Consider the following 23,040-nt stretch of genomic DNA (forward strand, 5'->3'; position numbering starts at 1 on the left):
GGAGTCACCTTGACCGCCATGCTGGATGTGACGTCAGCCGCAGTGGACTAGCGCAGGCGCTGGGCATCGGGATGACAGCGGAGGTCCGAGACAGCGCACTATTTTTAGCCAGTTTGTTGTCCTTTTGCTGTGAACAAGGCGCTGTGACGGCCGAGGCGCAGCTGAGATGGACGCTCCGGACAGAGACACTTGGTCAGCAGATGTGTTACAGCATTTCCGGTCTGCACGGGGTCAAGTGAGGACACGCTGTACTGTGTGGTAGCCCTGCACATCATACAAACAGCAGGACAGAGAGGTGAAAAGAACAAATGTGGATAAAGTCTCTAAACCGGGAGAGAGTATCTTAATTTAAAAAAATGCGTTATTTATTTACTTATTGGAAAAAATCATATCATGAAATAAAAAATGTCCAAAAGAATTTTCCATAGTTCAAATTCTAATAATAGTCTACTCGGTTTAGGATAATATAAAATAAAGAGAGAATCGATTTGGCTAAAGTGATCATATATGCTTAAAACCTCCACGTAAAAATACAGTTTCAGACATCAACTATCATATTTGTGTGTAGTCATGGTGAAATAAATAAATAAAAATAAAAATTACACCCCACGTCAATTCTAAGGTTTTTTATGTCAGGACATAAAACATTCAAAACCAGGACTTACATTTAAGTAAATGTATCCTTATCAGTCTCTCACATCACTGAAGAACATTGCTTCAGTTTACTGTTTTTATGCACAGCTCTCTTAGATCCCACCACACTTCTTCAGTCAGGTTGGGATCTGGAGTCTGTGCCATTGCAGCACTATGACTCTTTTTCAGTCATTCTGTTGTAAATTTTCTGCTTTGACCATTGGATCGATGTCCTGTTGGATGATCCAGCTTTACCTGTCAAACACGTAGCCTCACCTTTGACTCTAGAATACTTTAGTGTACAGAGGTGGTCTCAGTGACTGCTCTATAGGTCCTCTGGCAGCAAAATAAGCCCAAATCATCACTCCTCCATTGTGCTTGACAGTACGAGGTGTCAATAGGCTATGTTTGGTTTGTGACAAATATGGTGCTCTGCATTATTAACATCTTGACTTTGGTCTTGTCTGTCCAAAAGACATTTTACCAGAAGTTTTTCAGATGCAGCTTTCCAAACCTAAGCTGTGCTGGGATGTTATTTTTGGGGAAAACCCACCAACCCTTCCAAACAAGCCATACTCAAGGCATTTTACGCTGTAAAATAAAGACCCTGTCGTATTAGAGCGAAAACTCCAACAATGACATGATTGCCTGTGAACTTGAATTAGATGACAGTGGGAAGGAAAAACACCCTTTTAACAGGAAGAAACATCTGGCAGAACAAGGCTCAGGGATGGGCAGCCATCTGCCTGGGGGTGAGGAGATGTTGGTGGAACCACATCAAAAGTCACCAGCAGAAACTAATGAAACCACATTTCACTTATTGTTGGTTCTTCTTCAGTTCCAACAACATTTAATACATCCTGAACTGTCATCGATGGTCGGCCAGCAGTTGCGTATAGTTTAGTTCATTGGGACTCTCAGGGTAAAACATCTGGCAAACATGTTTCACTGTAACATGAATAATTTTAGCAGCTCTGGTTAGGCTGCCTCCTCCAGCTCCCTCAGAGATAAGAGAGCTGGTAGCTAGTAGTTGGGTTTGAGGTCCTGCTTTGGACTCAGACAACAATGGGGGTTCAGAAAGGTGGTTCCTCACTGGTTTATAGGTTGACTAGGTTTTGTTTTTCTATAATGTTACTCAGTGTAACAGTGAATTTTTAGTGAAGTGCAGTCTTTAGCTGTAATTGTGTGTCTTTATCTTTGTTGTGGTGTTGTTATAATTCTTCTGCTGGCTGCTTCTTTTAGGGGGTCACCACAACAGGTAATCTGATCATCTATCACACCAACCCTCTACATGTCCTCCTTCACTACATCCATAAACCATCTCTGTGGTCTTCCATTGGTACTACTTTAACTGATCTTTTTAATTTGAATGTATTTATCCATTTCCTAATGATAATTTGTCACTCCTGGTGCTACTGACATAGCAACAGCACAGATAGTCTTTCATAGTCTTGAGTGCTTGAAAGGACCAGAGACTACCATGAGCAGGTTGACTGAGAACCTATACATATACAAGAAGCCCTCTATGATAAGGTTTATTTAGTTTTGAAAAAGGGTTTTTTTTTCACATAAAGGACTGGTGGATTTCCGTGTGCAACAGGGAAATGCATTTGAATGCAACATTTCCCTTCAGTTACTGATGCATTATTTTATCCAAGTGTCATGGCCTTGAAAGGCAACGCCAGTTTGCAGTCCCTGAAGCAGAACCTGAGACTTGACAGTTTATAGTTCTACGGTTTTATTTGCATTTAATTAGGAGTGACAAGAGAAACGTGGAGGGGATTGGTGGGACTGGAGAGAGAATTAGTCCAGGCCAAACTGTGAGTCATTGATTGCTTAACAGTGCAGATCAGTATTCTTACTTGGAAGCAGCAAGGAGAACACAAGGGGGGAGCCACTGGTCAGGTTTCTGTGGGAGTTCAGCACCACTGGAGGGCGAACACGCAGGTGAGTCAGAGAGGTGAGTGTTTGGACAGAATCTTCCAGATGAAATAGACCAGTTTTGTGGAAACAGGTAAGTGTATCTCGGAGGGAGTGTGCTCTTAAGTTGTACAAGAACGACTGGGAAACAAGACAGTAAGGATGTAAGCACTGTGTAAACTCAGGGGAGCACTAAAACCACGAAGGAGCCTGATTACTGCTCTGCAATAAACAACAATTTGGCAGAGACGGAATGCTGGAGCTGGTCCTTAAATTCAGTTAGATGATGAGTCTGATACAGCAGGCACAGGAGACCCACCTGCAGGTGAAGCCCAGGCAAGTCCAGACCATCCATAAACTGAAGAGCAGTGTTAGAACAGAGGAAAACTACTGACGAGTCTAGGTCGCACTCTGAGTATTATCTGATATAAGTTAACATAGTTTAGTCAGTGTTCCTATTATTTTGTGCTTAGTAATAGTTATAACATGTCAATAAATCGCTGGATTCAAACTAGTAACCTTACAGCATGGCCATATCAGTTTATTATCTGAGCTACTTTTGCTAACCACTGCCACGCCACTAATGCAGCCAATTCAAATGCAAACTATTGAATACAGTAGTAAATGTCTACAAGAGGAATTCCTGCACAACACCTTTTTAATACTGCAATGTTATATTTCCTCCCTTCCTCCACAGCGAGGACTTCTCCAAAAAAAAGGGGGGGGGAAAAGTCCAAACGACTGTAGTTTGAGGTTCAGAGATCAAGCAGCATGTATTGCCTCCATGCAGACACAATTTGTTACCTTAGGATTGTAAAAGGTATAGTATTGTTCAGGAAAAGGATAATCTAGTGCTGATAGTGTGGTAGAGGTAAAATTACAGTGGCTTAAACATGACTGGGTAGGTCATTCATTGGTGCACCTGGAGGACAGAATAGCTTAGGCTGGGATGATAGCGCAACATTACCTGGGCTCAGAGGGATGTTCAGAATTGCACTATCCCCTAGAGAGTAAATTTCTGTTTATTTTATTGAGATATCACAGTAGTCTAACCTAACCACTTTCTTTATTCTCACCAACTTCACCGTCCAAATATGTCGGACTTTTATCCAAAATGTGCTGTTTGTCCCACATTTGTATGACAGTAATCAGCTGTGCATGTGGTGTGGGATGATTTCCCCTCAGGCTTTCATTTTACTGGATTTTTTTTTATTTTTTTGAAGAAGAAAGAAAATGTGAAAATACACATTTAAGTTAAACACAGCAAATTACTGCCTTGAGTCAGTAAAAAATGCCTTTAACTGAGTGTTTAAGTCCACTGGATTTTTTTTCTTTTGTTTTTTTTTCTTTGTCATAATACATTTAGATAGATATTTAGTGTTTAAATCATCATTTAAATCAAACATCTAATTCTGTTTATATGTCATCACATAACACATCCGAACCACTTAAATTTCAGTATTAAATTTGTGACTGATCTGAGTGGGAAATTGTATAGGTGAAAGTCAAAACTGTCTGGTCAATAAACCTCATTCTTGTCATTTTAATAATATTAGCATCATATCTTTGCTTCTTAGAGTAATGCAGCTTTAATATCATACTTAAATATTCATTCATTATCAACATTTGCTAAATTTTAAAGATATGTGACATAACTACTTATCATTTGTATTTCTCCTGCATTTTTCTAAGGTACAATCATGTTAAAAAGAAAAGAATACCCCCATTATACAATAGCATGTAGAAACAGCTACATAAGCAATAATTTTCTGGTAAAGGTAAATATCTGTATATCATGTGTGTTTAGTTTTAGCCAAATGTGGTGCTGTGCATTATGGCCGAATATCTTATGTTTAACATTTTACATACTAACCGAGGCCTGTACAGTCTGAGATGGAACTCTTGGGGTTTCTGCAGTTTTCCTGAGCATTGCAAAGTCTGAAATTGGTTTGAATTTAATAGAATGTCCACTCCTGGGAAGTGAGTTAACACACACATGAATGCTCCAATCCAGCAAAATACCAAAAGTTCTATTTTTTATAGGGATGGACACACTCGCTGATCAAGTTCATTAAGTGTTTATGAAAAAAAGGGCTATGAGAAATTACAATACTGTGTAGCATGTTAATAGCTAAAAAACAGAAAAGTGTTCCATTAAGAAAAAAAAAGAAAAAATAGATAATCACTTTGATGAAACGATGAAAAGAAAGTTACATTCGGAATGTAACTCAGTTCAGTGTTTTGTTTTTTATTTGGCGTGTAACGATGTAATCTTCACTTTTTTTTTAACTTTTAGTTTAATCCTGTTTTTAGATATTCTGTTTTAAATCTTGTAATAACTTATAATACATTGTTGATATTTTGTGAAAGAAAAACTTTAAATGCTTTAATTTCTTTTACACTTTACTAAAAAAAAATCCACATCCTGTTGTCACGGAAACACGCGGACCCGGAAGTCCTCCTAATTCCGCGGGTCTTTTGGGACAACACTGCTACGTACAACACAGTGTGCAGAAATGGCGGGTAAGGTCGCTAAGCGTTTTAAGGTTGGGTTTCCTTGTCTTTGTTTTAATGCTGTTCACTGTCAGGTGGACTTTAGTGGCGCTTTAAGCTCGCTGGAGTTGTAAACCAGCTCGCGATGTCTTCGAAAACATAACGTTAGATTTCGGAGGCAGCAGCTGGCCTGTTTGCTAACGTTAGCACCCCGTTATCAAGCTGATAATGTTTGCATGCTTGTGTGCTACTATAAGGCTTTGATTTCAGGTTGAATATAGGCTTTGAGTGGAGGGATGGTGCGCATATGTTAGTTTAGACCGTTTCATGTAACGTAGAGTAGCTGACCAGGTGTTTATACTCTGTTTGCGTGCCTTTATGTAACACATCTTGACACATATTTTGAACTAAGAGGCTGGCATGCTTATTTTATAGGACCACACTAGTAGCTCATCCGGTCAGAGCACAGAATCTATAGTTGTACATCGTGGTAAATCTCTGTTTGTCCATGGGTGGCACAGCTATAGTTCAGTTAGGTATAAGTCGAGCTTGAGGCAGAGTTTAAAAGAGCTGTTGATGTTTGCAACAATAGGGTTCTTGGTGGCAGGTGAGGTTGTTCACATCATCAGTCATAAACTGGAGCAGTGGCTCTCTAATGGTCAGCCTCATTCTGCCGACTAGACATTATTGTAACTGCAAAAAAGTAATGAATGAAATTTAAATTTACTACATTATTACACATCAGTGGCCCTTATCGAAAGTGGCGAGGAGCTAAAACCTGTCACTTTTTATTTCTCTCTTGATAAACTCTGAGCAAACTCTGTTTGCAATAGTGACCCACAGGTTGAGAAATTAGGTCAGTCCCTGCTGACTATGATGTTTGCAGATGACATTATGATCGGTAGTGAGAGTAGGGAGCAGGTGGAGGAGAGGCTGGAGGTATGCTGTGGAGAAAGGAATGAAAGTCAGTGGAAGCAAATCAGAATATGTGTGTGTACGTGAATGAGAGTTAGATGGATTGGAAGGAGTGGAGGTCATGAATGTGGATGTTTAAATACTTGCGATCAACTCCGCAAAGGAAGAGATTGTACAAGAGAGGTGGAGATGATTGTTTGGAGAGGCAAGGCTGAGATGGTTTGGACATGTGCAGAGGCGGGATAGTAGATACATTGGACAAAGGATGTTGAAGATGGAGCTGCCAGACAAGGGGATAAAGAGGAAGACCTCAAAGTAGATTCATGGATGTATTGAAGGAGGACATGCAATGGATTTGTGTGACAGAGGTGGTGTGATGTGATGAGGTGGAGTCAGATGATCTGCTGTAGTAACACCTAAAGGGAGCAGCCGAAAGAAGAGTTCCTTCATCTGACAATATAACATCTCTGTGTTGAAATTTTGCCTTATTCTTTGATGTGCCTTTGGGGAAAAATACCCCAAAAATAACTATAACATATATCATAATTTTCTTGTATTTGTAGTAGTAGTAATAGCCAGTGCTGCATGAGTATAAATATGTTCTCATACCAGAGGCACTTATGGCTTGAGTCAACTGTGGGATAGAAATAAAATACTACAGCCAGAAACCAATCAATCAACTCTTCAGCACGGCAGTAAAATAAACAAAAAAACATTTGGTTTCCTAACCTTTTTGAAAAAAGCATTAAATGTTCATTTAATTATCAAAATGGATTCAGACTCCATTCTCAGGGTGAAATGGAACAATTGTTAACATACTTTGTTTCCCCTGCGTTGCCCCAGATGTAAACACCATGGAAAAGAAACTGGCTGAGTACAAGTGTGACACCAACGAAGCTATATCCTTGAAGCTGGGTAGGTTTTGTTTTTTCTTCATTTCCCATGTTGTGTTAATGAATAAATGCGTGTATACAGTTCCAACATTTTGTGGTACTTTTTCCTAATTTCACACTTTAATTGAACATGTTTTTTTCCCCTTCGCTCAGTTCGCTTTCCAGAGGATGTTGACGACGATAGCACCACATTCCACCCCGAGTACAGCCACCAAGTCTTTGGAGACGAGTGAGTATTTATAATGATACAAACATAATGTTATCATGTTTAAAAAATGCAGTTTTTTCTATGCATAAAAACAATATTAGACGGATATGGCAAAAATGATGCTTCACTATAGATGCATACAAATATTTAAAGTTGCACACTGGAGCTGCAAGAGACAGACATCTTAATGGTAGTTACTAAGTCTATTCAAATCCAGCTCTCAGGCCCTCTTATCACTCAGGTGTTATGTCAGTTTACAGTTTAGTAAAATAAAACTACAGGGTTCAATTCTTGTAGCAGTGTGACTATAAATGTTGTTTTTCACTAGACATTTCCCTTAGCTTGTCTTTCTTTGGCTATAAAGTCTAGCATTCCTTTTGGGTTCCTGCGTTGACTTTATAAAGATGTATTGAAAACATTAATAGTAATTGGCCTCCTTAAGAAAACATATTCAGTAAACAGCCAAAACATGAACTGACTGGTAGTGGTTACTGTCTGTTTACATTTTGTGATTTAAGCAATAATTACAAGTGGCATGAATTTGGAGATTAATCTTACAAATGCAGCAATATGAGGAGGAAATTATGGATGATTTTAGGCCAACAAGTTTATTTAATAACAGCACCCAAATTAAACTCACCTTCACCATCTTTTGAACAAGCAATTCTTTCACTGAAGTTATTGGTGATATAATGGCTTGTAACTGTTTACTGCTGTTTGAGCTGAATGGTGGCTGGTTGATCTCCGACTCCGAGTCTGCAAGAAATCAGTTCATCATCAAATTTTTAAATATATAATAAGCATGATGCTGGAGTTCTGAAGCTGATGATGATACCAGTTTTTAGGGAGTCCAAAATTCAGATACTGTGCTACATATACTCAGCCATTTCTGGTGTTCTCTTGCTAATGCTGCACAGCATTGCAGCATTAGCATTACAGCATTGCACAGGTTGGCTTAGAAAAGAGTCGCGGTTTTGTGGCCACCACCTGGAAAACCATTCCCCTTTTTGGGGGTTGTCTTCTTGTTGCCTCTCCAGTCCCTTCAGCTTGCACTGATTTAGCTGAAATGGGTTCACAATCATTTCTGCTTCATAACTGGACAGATCAGTCTTCCTGAAGTTTAACAGAGTTTGTGTTATACTGTGATTAAGTGTTCCCATAATATTTTTTGAGCAGTGTAAACTGGCTGCCTCCCTAGAATTGATTTGTTCAAAGCTCTGCAAGCTGCGGTGAGATTAGATCTACTAAAACTTTATCCCAGTTTATTTAAAACTGACACACTTTGCTGTTGTGGTTCTAGAAGTCATAATAACTTTGCCTTTTAACCACTTTTCAAAGTAAATATTTTTACAAGAATCATATCGCACGCTTGTCTCTCAGTCTGACTGGAAGCAAACACAGGGGTGGCCTGAAGCAAATCACAGCTCATGGTAGTTGAGAGACATTGTTCATCTGGGACAAGCCACCAGTCAATCACATGGCATAGAGAGAGAAAACAATTAAAGCTTGTATTCACACCAATGGGCATTTTTTATTTGCTAGTTAACCCAGCGTTTATGGAAGAAGCTGGTGTGCCTGAGGAAACCCGTGCAGGCAGAGGGAGAATACACAAAATCCACACAGACAGGCCTCAACCAGTAGTGGGTCTGAATCCAGGACATTGTTGCAGAGAGGCAGCAAAACATCAGATAACAAAGTTGCAAGTTTATAACCCTGCTAAACATTAGGATCAATGTCTACATCATGACTGTCTACATCCAAAAGTTCAGGGAAGGGAACAGTTTCAGAAGTACAGCAGAGCAAAACCAGTGTTAAGAACTGGATCCATCCATCTGCTTGTTCATGGTTGTGTGAGATCCATTTCTTCTGCAACAGAAGAAATGGATCTGATCTACAACTTCACTACTGCTGCTAGTTTTACAGCAGCTCAGGAGATGTTATTGGACTAAGGCATTTCACAGATGGTGATAAGTTTCGGAGCATCAGACTTCACAAGCTGCACTAAAATATACCTCTTTCCATATATACTTTAAAAAGACTGAGCCATAAAAGTGGCAGTAAACTTTACCAGACATCCAGTCTTACATGCTATATGTATTAATCAATATCAAAGTGGGCTACTTTTATGATGATTAATTTGCAAAAACACAGCAGGACTCAGAGGGCCCTGCGTATTTTTATGGACATGCCAATTCAAAGTCAACCTGTATATATATCCACGTCACAATGGTTCTCCTTTGTTGATAATAAGAATGATTAAATAGTTCAGTCATTTCAGAAATGCAACAAAGCATGCTATTAGTGATGTTAAATGTTATGACAATGCAAAATTGAAGTACCAATTAATCATAAATGGCCCACTGCAGAGTCGTCATATAGCTAAAGATTTGAATCATTTACACCTATTAGTAATGTTGATAGGCTAATTTATTTTAAAGCCTGTGGCATCTTCATTATAAGACTCAAATGTGTCTCCATACAGTTTTAATAGTAAAGGTCCTGAGCCTTGCATTATGTGAAGGGTGTCCAGGTTTTTCTTTGCCCCTGTCAGGGTATACGAAGTGTGTTTCGGTCTGATAAGTGGCCCTGGAGTGCATGAGTTACTCCACATTCAAACTGCCCACACCAGTGGTTTGATAAAGGACTTTTAGTTGCATTTTAAGGTAACCCCCCCCCCTAGTTTTAGTCAGTTTACTGATTTTATTAATGACTAGCAGAAAACTTTGCTGTTGCGTCACTGACAGAAAGTTTTAGGAATAATATACGTGATCCTTTTATGTGATCCTTCCTGATGGACAGCACACAGTGACGTTTCCAGTGTCGGATTCACAGAAAGGAACATAATGTGCGAACATAAATGATAATTGGTCTTGCATGTTATTGTAGAGCTGCGAAATTACTGTAATGTGATGCACAAAAGAGGCACTGAACCGGAGCAACACTGCATTATTGGCAGTGACACCTGTGTCGGCGCATAGACTTACAGTAGCACGTCATTAACGTTTCTAAATTGCATTTCCAAATTAGTCAAAACTAGGATTGGTTATTTTTGCACTTGCTGCAATCAGCTCAAAGGGAACTCTGTAATTGGGGCATTAATTATTTCGGCAAGCGTAATTGCTAGTAAACCTTAATCACAGTTGCATAATGATGAATCTATTTTGTCATAAACTGCCAGTGATATAACGATGAAAGAAACAATGCAGCACAGCGAAATAAGTGACCTGTGATAAGCATTTATTATAAACTCCAGGTGTATATTTGTTTTTATGTAATGGGAATAATCAGATGTTCATTATTGTCCCTCTGAACATCACACAAAGCAGTGCTTTTTACAAATCACTGCCCGACTTTTTGTAATCTTGTTTGGATTTTTAGTAATTTCAGTCATTTTCTGTGCAGTGAGGTCGCTTTTGGCTACAAAGGTCTTCAGATCCAGCTCTTCTACGCCGCGGGGAACCTGAGTACCCTCTTCAAAGTGAAATATACCTCAAAAGTCACAGAGACATTCGACTGTGTGGAGGTAAGTCATATCTTTATTCTCTTCTTTTATCATACTTGCATCAACCTCTTTGTTCTGTTATCGTGGGGACAATAGACGATAGATACCCGTGTTCTGCTCACTGTTTATCACTATCAGAGGCCGCCAATATAAACATAAACATAAAAATAACACTTGAATATCAAGAAAAGATGACAAAACTTTGCCTCCTGCTGAAAAGTAGTGTTTTTCTTTCCAAAAACTGCTCTATTGTGCTTTTAATAAGGCTTATTATGTAAAACACTGTCTAGCCCGAGGGTGGATTTTTCACTTAGTCATTTATTGTGTAAGTGTTGAGTCATGACGCCTGCATCAACACAGTCCTTTTTATTTATTTATTAATTTTTTATTTTTTGTTACAAAGTTTCTACACGCTAAATACCATGTTGTTTTTCTTAGGAAGTAGACAGCTGCTAAAAGTTTGAATTTCATTCATCAAGTGGTAGATAATCAATGAGAAACTCATGTTACCCTGTGTCTGTGTAAGAATATGCTTGTCTGGTACAACTGTGTAAATGGAGTCCAGTAAACAAATATGTGACAACATCTAGTAACAATTAGCCAGAGCTGTTTTTGGCTAATTTTTTTGGGTGGGGGGGTGGGGGCTGTCCAGTGTACCAAACGCTATGTTCAGCTTAATCCAGCTAAAGTGTACAAACAAGTCGACTGAGCTAATGAAAGTCTTAGTACAGAGGTGATAAATCCCTGTCTCTCTCTCACACACACACACACACACACACACACACACACACACACACACACACACAAGTGTTTGTCACTGAATTAAAAACAAGATGGAACTGTTCAGGAGAGACAAGATCAATCACAAGTAATTGAGTTGTGTGGAAAGGCGGGACAAGTTTGGAATTGATCCAATCAGAAGTAATCTTGCCAATCTTACCCACATGTTTTGGACCTGCCCTGCCCCTTGGCAAATTTTTTGGAGGAGGTTTTCTGCACTCTGAACAAGGCTACTGGCCTGAAACTGGCTCTCAACCCCCTACTTGCTCTCTTTGGTACAGTGGGTGAGGATGCTAAGCATATTGCCAGGGCACAACGTCGGGTGCTGTCCTTTGGTTCCCTCCTGGCCAGGTGTGCCATTTTGATGAGGTGGAAGGCCAACTGCCCCGCCCACCCATGTTCAGTGGCTTGCTTATCTTATATTGTGTCTCAGTCTTGAAAAGATCCACTGCTCCATCCAGAACCAAAAGGACACATATGATAAAAGCTGGGGTCTTTTTCTGTCAAACTTCTCTAACCTTCAATTTAAGGATGTTCCTGCTGACTAACAGATTTGCTTATTCCATAGAGGTCCGATGTGTGTCTGTGTTAATGGGAATGTGAAGCTCAGTGATGTTGCAGCTAACTTCTGTGTAATTTGTAAGGAAAGGTCTTGTTAGTATCAATGACCCAATCATCCTTCTTTTTCCTTTTTGTAAACTGTATCCACAATCGCTCAATAAAAACACTTTGAGTAAAAGTAATCTTGTGCAGTAAGGTTAGACGTGCACATTTGATTTCCCTACACAAACGGGGTGGGTACTGCTAACTCCCATGCTCCCGGTTTCTCATGGAAGAGGAAAAGAGTAGACATATGGATGTGTTTTGCATTTGATGTCACCTACAATAAGAATCTTCGTAAACCATGTGGCTCAATTGTTGTTGATTTAGTCTGCTATAATCTTACAGTCAACTAAATCGAGACTAAAAGTAGAACAGCTTAGGTGAAAAAATTTTGACTAAAACAAAGTTTTAGTTTTAGTAAATCAAAGTTTGCTGTTAAAATTAACCCTGTATACCGTTTGAATCGGTCCGGTTCGTTTGGGTGGATGTGAACACGCTAACGCGGTAATCACGCTTTAGCATGTTGGGTGGGTGTGGTACAAAACTGCTTACAGTTTGATCTGTCCTTTCAGGCTGCGTAAATGGATAACAGTAACAGTTACCTGATAAGATGCATTAGTTAACTTAATAGTTGTAGCTTTCAGTTCAATTTATGGAAAGGATACACATTCGCAGTTTATTCATACCAGTTTATCGTTTTTTGAAATAGCAAAAACAAATAGCTGAAACTGAAACTTTGTCTCGAAGTTAACTTTGATTTCACCTTACTGTACTTAGAGTATAGTTTAATTTGTGATGCCTGCTTCCATCACACATATGGTCTTAAATTTAAAGCTGTCTTAAAAGAGTCTTAAATTTCCTCTGTAAACAAACAAGTCAACTCAGCTCCACTCTGAATCCACTTTGGTAAACAGTAGAAAACTGTGTAAAAGATCTGAAGCGCCTACGATGCATTTCTGTTAATCTGAGAAGGGGGGGAGACATGTATTGTATTTTTGACAGTAGTTTTGCGAATGTTAGATTCGATACCCCGTGTCACGTATAATTTGTGTGTTTTGAACTAACAGCAGGTGACGGGAAAAGCGTAAATGGAACAGGATTTTATTTTATTTGTCAAAACATATCAAAAAGCAGCTCAACATATCAAAGTATGGCACAAAAGATGTCCTTATTAATCTGAACTTTTTAACAAATCAGGCTGTAATTTTCATAGACCAACACGAGGCAGCTTCCCTGAGGCGTTTCCTCCCTAATTGTGCGATCGATTACACTTTAAGGCGAGCAGATAAACCTAAGGCGCTCTAACGGAGGGACCTCGGAGCCTCTCCTGAGGGGGAGAGTGTGACATTATTCCAGTTAGAGATCTCCTGTTTTGTTAGACTAAATCTCGTCACACCACGGTCCCCTGTGTGTCTGCGCTAATCCCACTCCTCCCTCTGAAGAGAATGGTTGTATAAGCGGGGGTCCAACACGAGGCATTGATTTTTAGAGCTTTCTGTAATGGAATCAGCAGGGGGAGTAATGTGACCCGGTTGGATGTATCGTACACGTATTTGTAGGAGTGAATTATTGCTCGAGTTATTGACAGTTGAGCTCCTTGAGGCCGAATGTGTGTAAACGTATCAAAAAAGGAGATGCTTGTTTTATCTAACGACGGCTGCTGATGACTTTATAGTTCATTTTAACGCTCGTCTGCTTAGTATGTAAAGTTTCCTGCCATTTCTTTTTCTTTTTTTTCCTTTTTTTTTAATTGCCAGTCAGAGTTATTTACATATGAACGGCCAGTATTTGGACAAAAGCGGACAGTAAAGCGAAATGCTTGTCCTGGGTTCTCTTCTTCCTCTGAGACTTCACAAAAGGCCACTGGCAGCTTTGAATATTTCCTCACGCTGTCAAACATGCAAAATGAATACCAGAATTAGCAAGGGCCCCTACTGAGGTCAAATGATTCAACTGGGGGACATCTGTCTTGTCTGCAAGCAGCAGGGGGGCTTCGCTACTGGACAATGTGGCCTTCAACTAGTGGAAGTGCTGGTATAACTTAGTTTGGTGTGTCTGTGCATGCGGTGAAATTATAAATAACCTCATATGGAATATACAGACATGATTTCTTTCATCTCAGGTAAATCCCCCACCCCCCCAAAAAGGCAACCAATTTACTGTTTTTAAAGGTAAAAGACAGCCATTACCTGTTTTTTAAAGCCGATATTCAGACGTGAAATGTGATGGCAGTGTGTGTGCCTCTACTTGGTGTTGACCCCTGAGTGTTCACCTTGTTAAGGGTTTGAGTGCAGCTGGTGTAGAGGCAGAGTGCGAGGGGAGCAGCAGAGTTCAGGCTGCATCTGAAGAGTGTTTGTCTCTGAGTGCGTGTGGACGGTCGGGGTGCGGTGCAGCTGGTGAGAAACGAGGGGAGGCAGAGATGGAGTTGATGCAGCTGCCACGCTGATACAAGACTCTGATCAAAACTCACCTTTCTCCCCTTTAAATCAGTCCAACCCCCCCCCACCCCCCGACTATACTGCTGGACTTTTCCCAGAAGAAAAACAAATGTAGTGCCAGATCTTTATTCCACACGGGCTGGTAACTGGAGGAAATTGCTGAATACCTCTAATAGTTTTATATTAGCCTCATAATCCACGTTAATGTGTAACACTTTGACTGTAAACAGAAAAATGACTGCAAATGTTCAGCATAGCACGGCCTTAGGATTGGATTAAAGAGATGGAATAATGCCGACACAACAAATTAGGTGGTTTGTGCTCCCTTTGTGCTTCTTGTTAGAAATCAAAGACATTAACAAAATGTTCTAAAAGAACATTATTAAGTTATATTCATGTCGAACTAAAGCATCTATTCTGGAAGGCTGTGCAATTTAGTGTCTAGTATGTAAGAGAGTGGCCGGGACAAAGAGACTTGTTTGTCCATGGCCTTTTAAGTGTGGTCCTTGTTCCCTAGAAATGTGGCCGAACAATTACAATGGCTAAGAGGCATTCAGCTGCAGGTGCATTACTTCCAGTTAGATATTAGCTGATGTCTGAAAGGGGGGAATTAGCAGTATGTTGTATTAGCCTTTTGTAGTGCATTTTGCTCAGACCTTCTTCATTTCCCAGTTTTCAATGCTGAGCAGCAAGGGTCTCTGTGCTGAAATAATGCCCATCACACATGTAAATGGTGTGAAAGGGCTGCTTAGCAAAGTGTTCTCATGTCAATCCTTGTGGAAATGGATACAATGCAAACATTACAGCTGAACTAACCACACGTTGCACTGAGTAAAAAGTCCAAGGGTAGGACCTCTTTGTCTCGGAGGCTCTTTGAAAACGCAGGGGCAAATTCATTTGATTGGGTTCACTTGGCAGGATTAGAGGAGAGGCCTCTATTATGGATGCCCAAAGGTTTGTTAAGTTGAGATCAATTCATAAGATTTTATTTCCCAGTGAGAAGCAGAAATGCGTTTATTGTGGCAACTTCATCACATATTCATGGTTTAACATAAGTAGTAAATGTACTGATTTAAGTGGGCTTTTCATCGTGGAGGGGCAGGAGGGAGGAGGGTGCTGCTGTGGTCTCTGCTCAGCTGACAGTTTTAATTGCCTAATGGTTTTCTTTTCATTGGCGCCAAACACGTATGCTCCCGGTTGGAGTTTGCAGGATATTTTGCACTCTTTTCCAGCGCCAAAAATTCCCACTCGGAAAAGTCCCCTAGGATAAAACTCTAAACCGTTGACGTGTTTGTAGAAGTCAACTTCTTCAGCTACATAAACGACACCACTCTGGTTTAGCGCCAATATATATATATATGTATAAATACGGGAAAGATGCAGAGATAGGCGAGATTATCTGGGTGTTGAATCGCTAAATGGGTTCACCTTGTGTTTTATTGTTTTTGGGGGTTTTTTCTCCAGGCTGATGACGTCGAGGGGAAAATTCGGGAAATCATTCCTGCTGGGTTCACCTGCAACACCGATGACTTCATCTCACTGCTGGAGAAGGAGGCCAATTTCAAGCCCTTTGGCACCCTGCTTCACACGTACACGGTCCACAGCGAGGAGGCAGGAGAACTCACGTACCAGATTCACAAGGTGGGGGACCAAAAAAATCATCAAAGCAAACCCGCAAAGCCTTTTAGGTTTTAAAATCAGCTTGCTTTTTCATCTGGCGGCTAGTTTTGCATCACAGCGATGCAGATGAGATTTAAACCCTCTTATTTTTGCTGCATTCGCCCCCACAGGCTGACGTTACCTGCCCGGGATTCCGGGAGTACCACGAGCGCTTGCAGACCTTCCTCATGTGGTTCATAGAGACTGCCAGTTTCATTGACGCAGACGACGATCGTTGGGACTTCTTTCTTGTGTGAGTGCCCTCCTTAATTGACATCAACCCCCCGCACACACACGCACACACAGAGCTCTACCCCGCAGCCTTTATTGTGTCATTGAAAAACAAAGCCCCCCTTTGAGGCGCTTGTGACCAATTACCATGCCAGTTTGATTATATTTCCCCCCGGTAGGAGAATTGTTGATCAGGCAAGAGCTTCCTTTGTGCCAGAAGGCCTTTTCAGATTTTTCAGGGGCAAGAGCTGAATTGAATACTGTTGTCTTTTGAAATACTGAACAATGTCTTAACAGTAAAAAGAGCCTCTGCCAGTGTTTTCTTTACCCTGGCACCTATTAATGGTTACAATGGGGAAAATGGGCTGAAGTGAGTTTGAGGAGCTCAGTCCGTCCTCCAACCTCTTCTCTTCCTCTAAGTTGCAGTACTCCAATTAAGTGCATAATGTATTCAGGTTGCAGCAGGTGTACCAATCGGGGCGCTGGCTGCTCCAACGTGCTGATGTCAGGGGGGTCAGGGGTGGGCACGGGAACAGAGAGGCTAAAATGGACACTGCATGGGAGTGTGCCTGTAATTGACCTGTTTTCCTTTGTGTTTTATCTGCAGATTTGAAAAGTACAATAAAGATGGGGAGACTCTCTACGCAACTGTTGGCTACATGACAGTTTATAATTACTACGTATACCCAGACAAAACCCGACCACGTGTAAGGTAATTGCCGGGGCAGCACGTGCCTTCCCATTCTTTTGTACGAGAAAGGAGTGGAAAATTATACATTTCTTTATCCTCTTCCCAAAGAGCCCAAATTACTGGCTTATATAGCCAACTATTCAACCAGATTTTGTTTCAGTACCAAACCAGGGTGATTTGTATCTGAAAACAACTTTATAGATAAGCTTTTGATTTGATTTGATTTGTTGCATTGATGGATCCGTGTATTATTTTCTGCTTTCAATCAAAGCGAATCTGCTCCTGCTGAGAAAAACAACAAATTCTGAAGAAACCTGTTTTCTTCTTGTTTTCTTTTTTCTTTTCCTTTTTTTTTGGCATTTATGTTTGTGTCTGTGTCTGACCTTTAACTAAACAGCCAAATGCTGATCCTGCCTCCGTTCCAAGGAGAAGGTCACGGAGCTCAGCTTCTGGAGGCAGTACACAGATTTTATTGCAGCTTGCCCAAAGTGCAAGACATCACAGGTGAGCATCTTAGTTATTTTTATTTATTTATTTCCCCTCCCTTTAAAAAGCAATTACTATGTTGAAGAAGGTGGGATAAACATTTAATCTAAGATCCAGGCGTCACCCACGAACAGTTTAAACGATTTTTCTCTGCAGTTGGTGGATCCAGACGGTGAGTTAATTTGGAGGGCTGGCTCGTATACCAGAATGTGCTCTATTGAAACTAGTTGGATCGAAATAGATGCTTTGCATGGAGATGGAGGGTGAATACTAAAGAGGCATCCCAGCCTTTTCTTTTCAGAATGAAAACCTATTCAAGACAGAACTTTAAAGTTTAGCAGTGAATAGGAAGAAGGGTTCCTGCTAACAGTTCATCTGGCTTTGAGGAGTATTTTTTGCCATATTTCTACATGGAAAAGTTCCAAGGTGTGAAGTATATTGTTGTTTCTTTCACTCCTCCTCTATCTTAACACACTGGGATTGAACCAGGCCATCTGTGTCAGGGGTGTTGAAAAATCCTGAGATTAACACCATCAGCTCATTTGAGTCTTATTGTGGTTTTGTCTGTTCACAGCTGAAGACCCCTCTGAGAACTATGTGAAGCTGAGAGACTACGTGCTGGTGAAGCTTTGTCAGGGCCTGCCATCCTTCGCTGCAGACAAGCTGCACCTCGGCTTCTCAGCTGACATGATCAAAGAGGCGCAAGACAAGCTGAAAATTAACAAGGTGCCGTATGAGGGTGCAGCTGTGATAAGTTTGCAAAACTGAGTTTTATTAGTGAGGAAGAAAAGGTTTGATGACCTTTGTTATGTTTATTACTTTTTTTAAGAGCAGAGATCAAAAAAGTTTTTATTTGTTGTTACCAGAGGTGTGTGGAAATGTCTGAAAGCACAGAGTTTAGTGCCTTAGGCCTGCTATTCTCTGTTTCCTGCCATATATGCACTGTTACAATAATGGATGGGAAAAATATGAAAATAATGTGTCAGCATGTGTATAAGTCATCACTTCAGACTGCACTAAATGCTCAGTTTCTGGGGTTTTTCTCTACTCTCAGATCTGTGTGGGAACACAGCCGCTTCAGACACATGCACAAACCTCCTATTTGCCAGTGGAAGCAAATCAGAAGACAGTTGCGTTAAAAAGAGGGAGGAGCTTAAAAGCGGCTGCACCACAGTCCAGTCTCAGATAAATATTCACTATATTGAATAGTGCTCACAGGTTTGGTTAGTTTTATGGGTGATTTACTATTTTCCAAACACAGATGCAGGCAGTTCATTTCAGTATCAAACGCAAAAACTGAGATATGCTTTTTTTCTTTTCCACTGTTAAATATTGGCAAGGTTGCAAATGTTAGCAAATCAGTTTGCACGCTTTATTTATTTACTTAGAGCCTTGAGAAAGGACCTCCCAAAAATACATATGCTGATCTTGTCACTGCATACTCATAAATACTGCCTATACTACTATAGTATATGGCATAGTAGCAACTCATTTTGTTCCTTTGCTCTAAATGCTACTCAGTTCTCTGTTCTTTGATGCTGCTGCATATCATAGTTTTGTTTTTTGTTTCTGTTTTTTTTCTTTTACAACATGCCCGTAACTGCTTAGGACTTCCTGTAGCCATTCAGCTGGGAAGTGTGTTTGACTCCTGTTGAGGCGTAATGATTTATTTTGAAAGTAATTAAATGAAAATAATTATCTTGTTTTTTATTGTCTGCAGAAACATGCCAGGCGAGTTTATGAAATCCTACGCCTCAGAGCGACAGACATGAGCGATGAAGACAAAGCGAGAGAGTACCGCTTAGAGGTGAAGAAGAGGCTGTTCGGACCCTACAGGGTGAGGTTTTAATTTTCACAGCTTCGCCGTGGTGTACTTTACATGTCAGTGTGGAGCGGGTCCAAAAAAGTGCCTGCAAAGTGACATTCAAAGTGATTCCTTGGTGCATTCGAATAAATCTGAATGTCAACTTGTCTCTGCTGCTGTCAAACAGGAATCCAGTGTGCAGTCTTCCACCTTTTGTTAGCATAACATTATAGCTATTCAGTGTAGGAAGAAAAGTGGCCCGTGTACTGCACACACTTGATCAGCTTACAGCCCCGTATTGTCACTGTTTATTATGTTACCTTTTAAAACAGCAGAAAAATTGATCTTCAGTCCTGTGAAAATTGATAGAATACTAGTGCCGCATTGTTACAGCCACAATAGGGCGCACCAGGCGTCTGTGGTTTTGCTGCCGCTGGAGCTTTTTTCTATTCAGGCACATGTCATTAGTCGGGATTTGCATTTCTTTGAGAGAAATAATTTTCATGAAAGTGTGTTTAAAGCACTTTGTCAGAAAGCTGCTACTATTCAGAATTCACTCCTTTTCATTTGATTCTTATCAAATGGTTTCTTGATGGGTTTTTTTTTTTTTTTTTTTGAGTTTGAGAGGCTGAGCGAACAGAGTATCGAAAATGTCCGTTATTCTGCGTCTTGATTCTTGTCAGTGGGAAATGCTGTGTCTATGCACCAGAATAACTCCCTGCATCCTGTTTGGCTTGTGATATTTTATGTCCGAGCTGCTCGCTGAGACTTTGCATACTATCCATTAGAGACTTTGCTGTCATCAGGGCAACCGCATGTCTCAAAAAAGGCAGAATGTGACATGGAAAAGACCTATGCGGCGAAGTGGGAAGGAGGAATTCCTTGGGAGAGTGGCAACGAAGGATCTGGTGGCCAGATGCAGAGCCAGATTTTCCTTCCCTGAGGAAATTTTGCATGTAGTTAGCTGAATGGCAGAGCTGCTCTGTGAACGTGAAGGGGGATTATGCATTTCTGCTCTTACCGCCAATTCCCCAGCGACTGTGTGTGCATGCACGTGTGTGCAGGCTTTTCACGTAGCCGATTAGACTGCACAATGTAAGAGAAAATACACAATAAGATTTTTGAACACGACGTTACGGTGTGATAAACAAATACTGTAGCTTTTAACAGGTATGCTCATAACACAGATCCCCAAACACTGTGTACCCTTTGCCCAAGGGTGACTGAGAGCAGGTCATCTTCTTATTAGAAGGTTGGATGTTGCTGCTCTAGTCTTTGTGCCAAAGGGGAAGAGAATTCCTCCTGATGCCTTCATCAGACTGTGTATAAATGTCAGCTAGAAAGCACTTAGACATAGAAAAAAGTGCTTGTATTAAGCTGTGTCTGAACATGTGAATGACACATGTTGTATAAAGTGAAGTAGAAAAGCACTATATAAGAACCAGTCCATTTACCAATAAATAAAGAAATAAAATAAAATGTTAAATTGGAGTTTGGAGATGGTGAAGGCATTGTGTGTGTGGTCTGATTTATTATGTTTGAGGCTGCGTTTGCAACGTGTCTGTCGCATGTTCATTATCTAATCTAACCACCCATGTCCAGAAATAGCAGCGATCAATTTCACTTCTGTTTCAGGTGTCAAGACACATGAATGATAATTATTGGTTATTAATTCTCTAGAGGTATAAAATAACCTAAAGTATATTTCTGTGTTGTATAGTATGTGTAACAGAGATCTTTAAACTTTAAAAGCTACTTAGCATTTAAGATGTTGTTTTTTTTTAATTTTCTTTTGGACATTGTTTTCCTTTGTTAGACAGGACAGTTCAGAGAGTAGAGACAAAAATATGGACCAGATCCCAGACCCCTGGAGTAAAGACTCTAGTCTATGCTTCACGGGTTTTGTATCAATCAGGTAAACCTACAGCACAACCATCTCACCTAGAAACAGGACCTGTTTTAGGTGAGATGGTTCAGGTGTATTTTACCTGTAGGCAGCCCCTGGGTAGATGCAGGACAGAAGTTGGTAAAGCCCCCACAACTCGGACCTACATAATCATCAGAAAATGGATGGATGGATCTCCATTGTTCACATTTTTTGAGCTATTTAACGACTGTAAACTTCTGCCGTCGTCTTCTGTCATGAGGAGGATTTCAGACACTGTTTGATGGATTACTGTACACTAAGAACCCTTTATTAGAGTGTAACTCATTCTCTAACTTTCCAATAACGAGCCATGCAGTCAAAACCATGATGTTAAAGCCATTGATAAAAGAATGTGTTACACAATAAAGACCGAATAAAGAGATGGCTCCAAAGATGAGAGAGTAGCATATACAAAGACTTTAATGGAGATTATTTTTCTGATATTTAATCAGTTTTTCATATAAAAAGACTTCGATGCATTGAAGTTTAAGTCTTTTTTGGTATCAGAGGGTTAAAAAACCCCTCAAATCTTTTCATAAACCAATGAAAAGAAAAATTATGCTAAGTAAACATTTTAAACTGATTACTTTCTGGCTGCAGTCTTTCTTCTCTATGCCAGACAGCAGCTTTGAACTCTTCCTCTATACAGAGTTTGTCTTAAATAATCAAAAGCAAGACAAAAGAATGCAACTACTATGCTGAAAAGACAAGAGAGCCTTCTTCAGGTGTTTATTCAACACATGCTGAAGACACAGGAGGGCTTTTGATCCTAAATTTGAAATCAGAAGAATTTGTATGCATGCGGCCTCAGCCAATGATTTGTGTCATTTATTTTGTGCAGAAGAATCAGAGGGAGCTGGCGAAGATGAGGAAGTGCCTACGGCCAGAGGAGCTGGTGTCCCACATGAGTCAGATGGACACTCAGACACAGCACGAGGAGCTGGAGAAGAGTTATCAGGATGTTGTGGAGGACTACAGGAGAATCATTGAGAGGCTAGCATCACAGGCCTGATGTGACTGTGAGAGGCTCCTGACCTGGAGCGTACCCGCTCCCATATTACCACAGACTTTTTGCAGCAGCCAAGAAGATGCCCTCTTGATGCAGCAAAAAAAGGAAAAAAGAAATAAAGAAATCACTGTTTTAATTGAAGAGTGTCACAAATGTATAGTAGCTGGTGGTAGGCTGTAGTAGAAAAGGGCCTTTCTGTTTCCCAGCTGGTGTTGATACAGTAGAGGTGAGTAGTGCAGCCCAAGGGCGGAGGCTTCCTGTTTGTTTCATGTGTTTAAGTCACGTCGTTTGACATGAAATGACACGTAATATTTCACAGGTGATCAGAGGTACACTGTCCTGCAGAGAAACCCTGCTTCTTCTCCATCATAGACATTTTTTAAGAGCTTTTGTCAAAACAGTTCCCAGTGTGTGTGTGTGTTTTGAAGCACTTCATACTGAAAATTTAAAAAAAAAAGTGTTTTTTGTATTTTTGGTGTGATTCTTGTCATTGAGAAGAAAATAAAATGGAGCAACTGAGTTTCTGTTTTTGGTTATTCAGAGTTTTATTTGATATAATGATATTCTGCTCAAAAATACTAATGTACAGTTTGAAAGAAACAATTTAGCATAAAAAAATATTTTGAAAGCAAATTAAGAAGACAAATTAAAACGTGGTCTATAGCACTGTTAGTGCTGCAGGCTGTTTTAAGATTATCAGGTTAGAGTATGAATGGCACCAATAGGAATATAACTATACTTTATTTGGATTCAGTGTACATCATTGATGTATTTACATTTTTCCTCCTCCTGCTTTTCCTCCACTATATTTTGGATGCAGTGATTGCACTTTGTACTCACTGGTCAAC

General features: G+C 40.2%; 2 protein-coding genes across 4 annotated transcripts in view; one reads left to right on the forward strand and one right to left on the reverse strand.

Annotated features, from left to right (window-relative positions):
• Positions 1-195, reverse strand: part of LOC100702010 (calcium-binding mitochondrial carrier protein Aralar1) — a 22,583-nt gene extending 22,388 nt beyond the window's left edge. Inside the window, exon 1 of the mRNA XM_003447316.5 lies at positions 9-195. Coding sequence (XP_003447364.1) covers positions 9-20 — 12 coding nt within the window. The 5' untranslated portion in view covers positions 21-195. The remainder of the gene's footprint in view (positions 1-8) is intronic.
• hat1 (histone acetyltransferase 1) lies at positions 169-22,712 on the forward strand. Of its 3 annotated transcripts, none has more exons than XM_005452932.2 (11): positions 169-295; positions 6,805-6,876; positions 7,008-7,083; positions 10,465-10,585; positions 15,850-16,026; positions 16,176-16,297; positions 16,883-16,987; positions 17,364-17,470; positions 18,027-18,178; positions 19,173-19,289; positions 22,025-22,712. In XM_005452932.2, exons 2-11 carry the CDS (start codon positions 6,816-6,818, stop codon positions 22,193-22,195), a joined length of 1,209 nt encoding a protein of 402 aa, XP_005452989.1. In that variant the 5' UTR covers positions 169-295; positions 6,805-6,815; the 3' UTR covers positions 22,196-22,712. The 3 variants fall into 3 exon arrangements, with proteins under 3 accessions (XP_005452989.1, XP_003447363.1, XP_005452990.1); XM_003447315.5 differs by lacking the exon at positions 169-295 and adding an exon at positions 4,968-5,076; XM_005452933.3 differs by lacking the exon at positions 169-295 and adding an exon at positions 5,072-5,099.
• The last annotated feature ends 328 nt before the right edge of the window (positions 22,713-23,040 follow it).

This window comes from Oreochromis niloticus, linkage group LG16, assembly GCF_001858045.2.
Source record: "Oreochromis niloticus isolate F11D_XX linkage group LG16, O_niloticus_UMD_NMBU, whole genome shotgun sequence".
NCBI lineage: Eukaryota > Metazoa > Chordata > Actinopteri > Cichliformes > Cichlidae > Oreochromis > Oreochromis niloticus.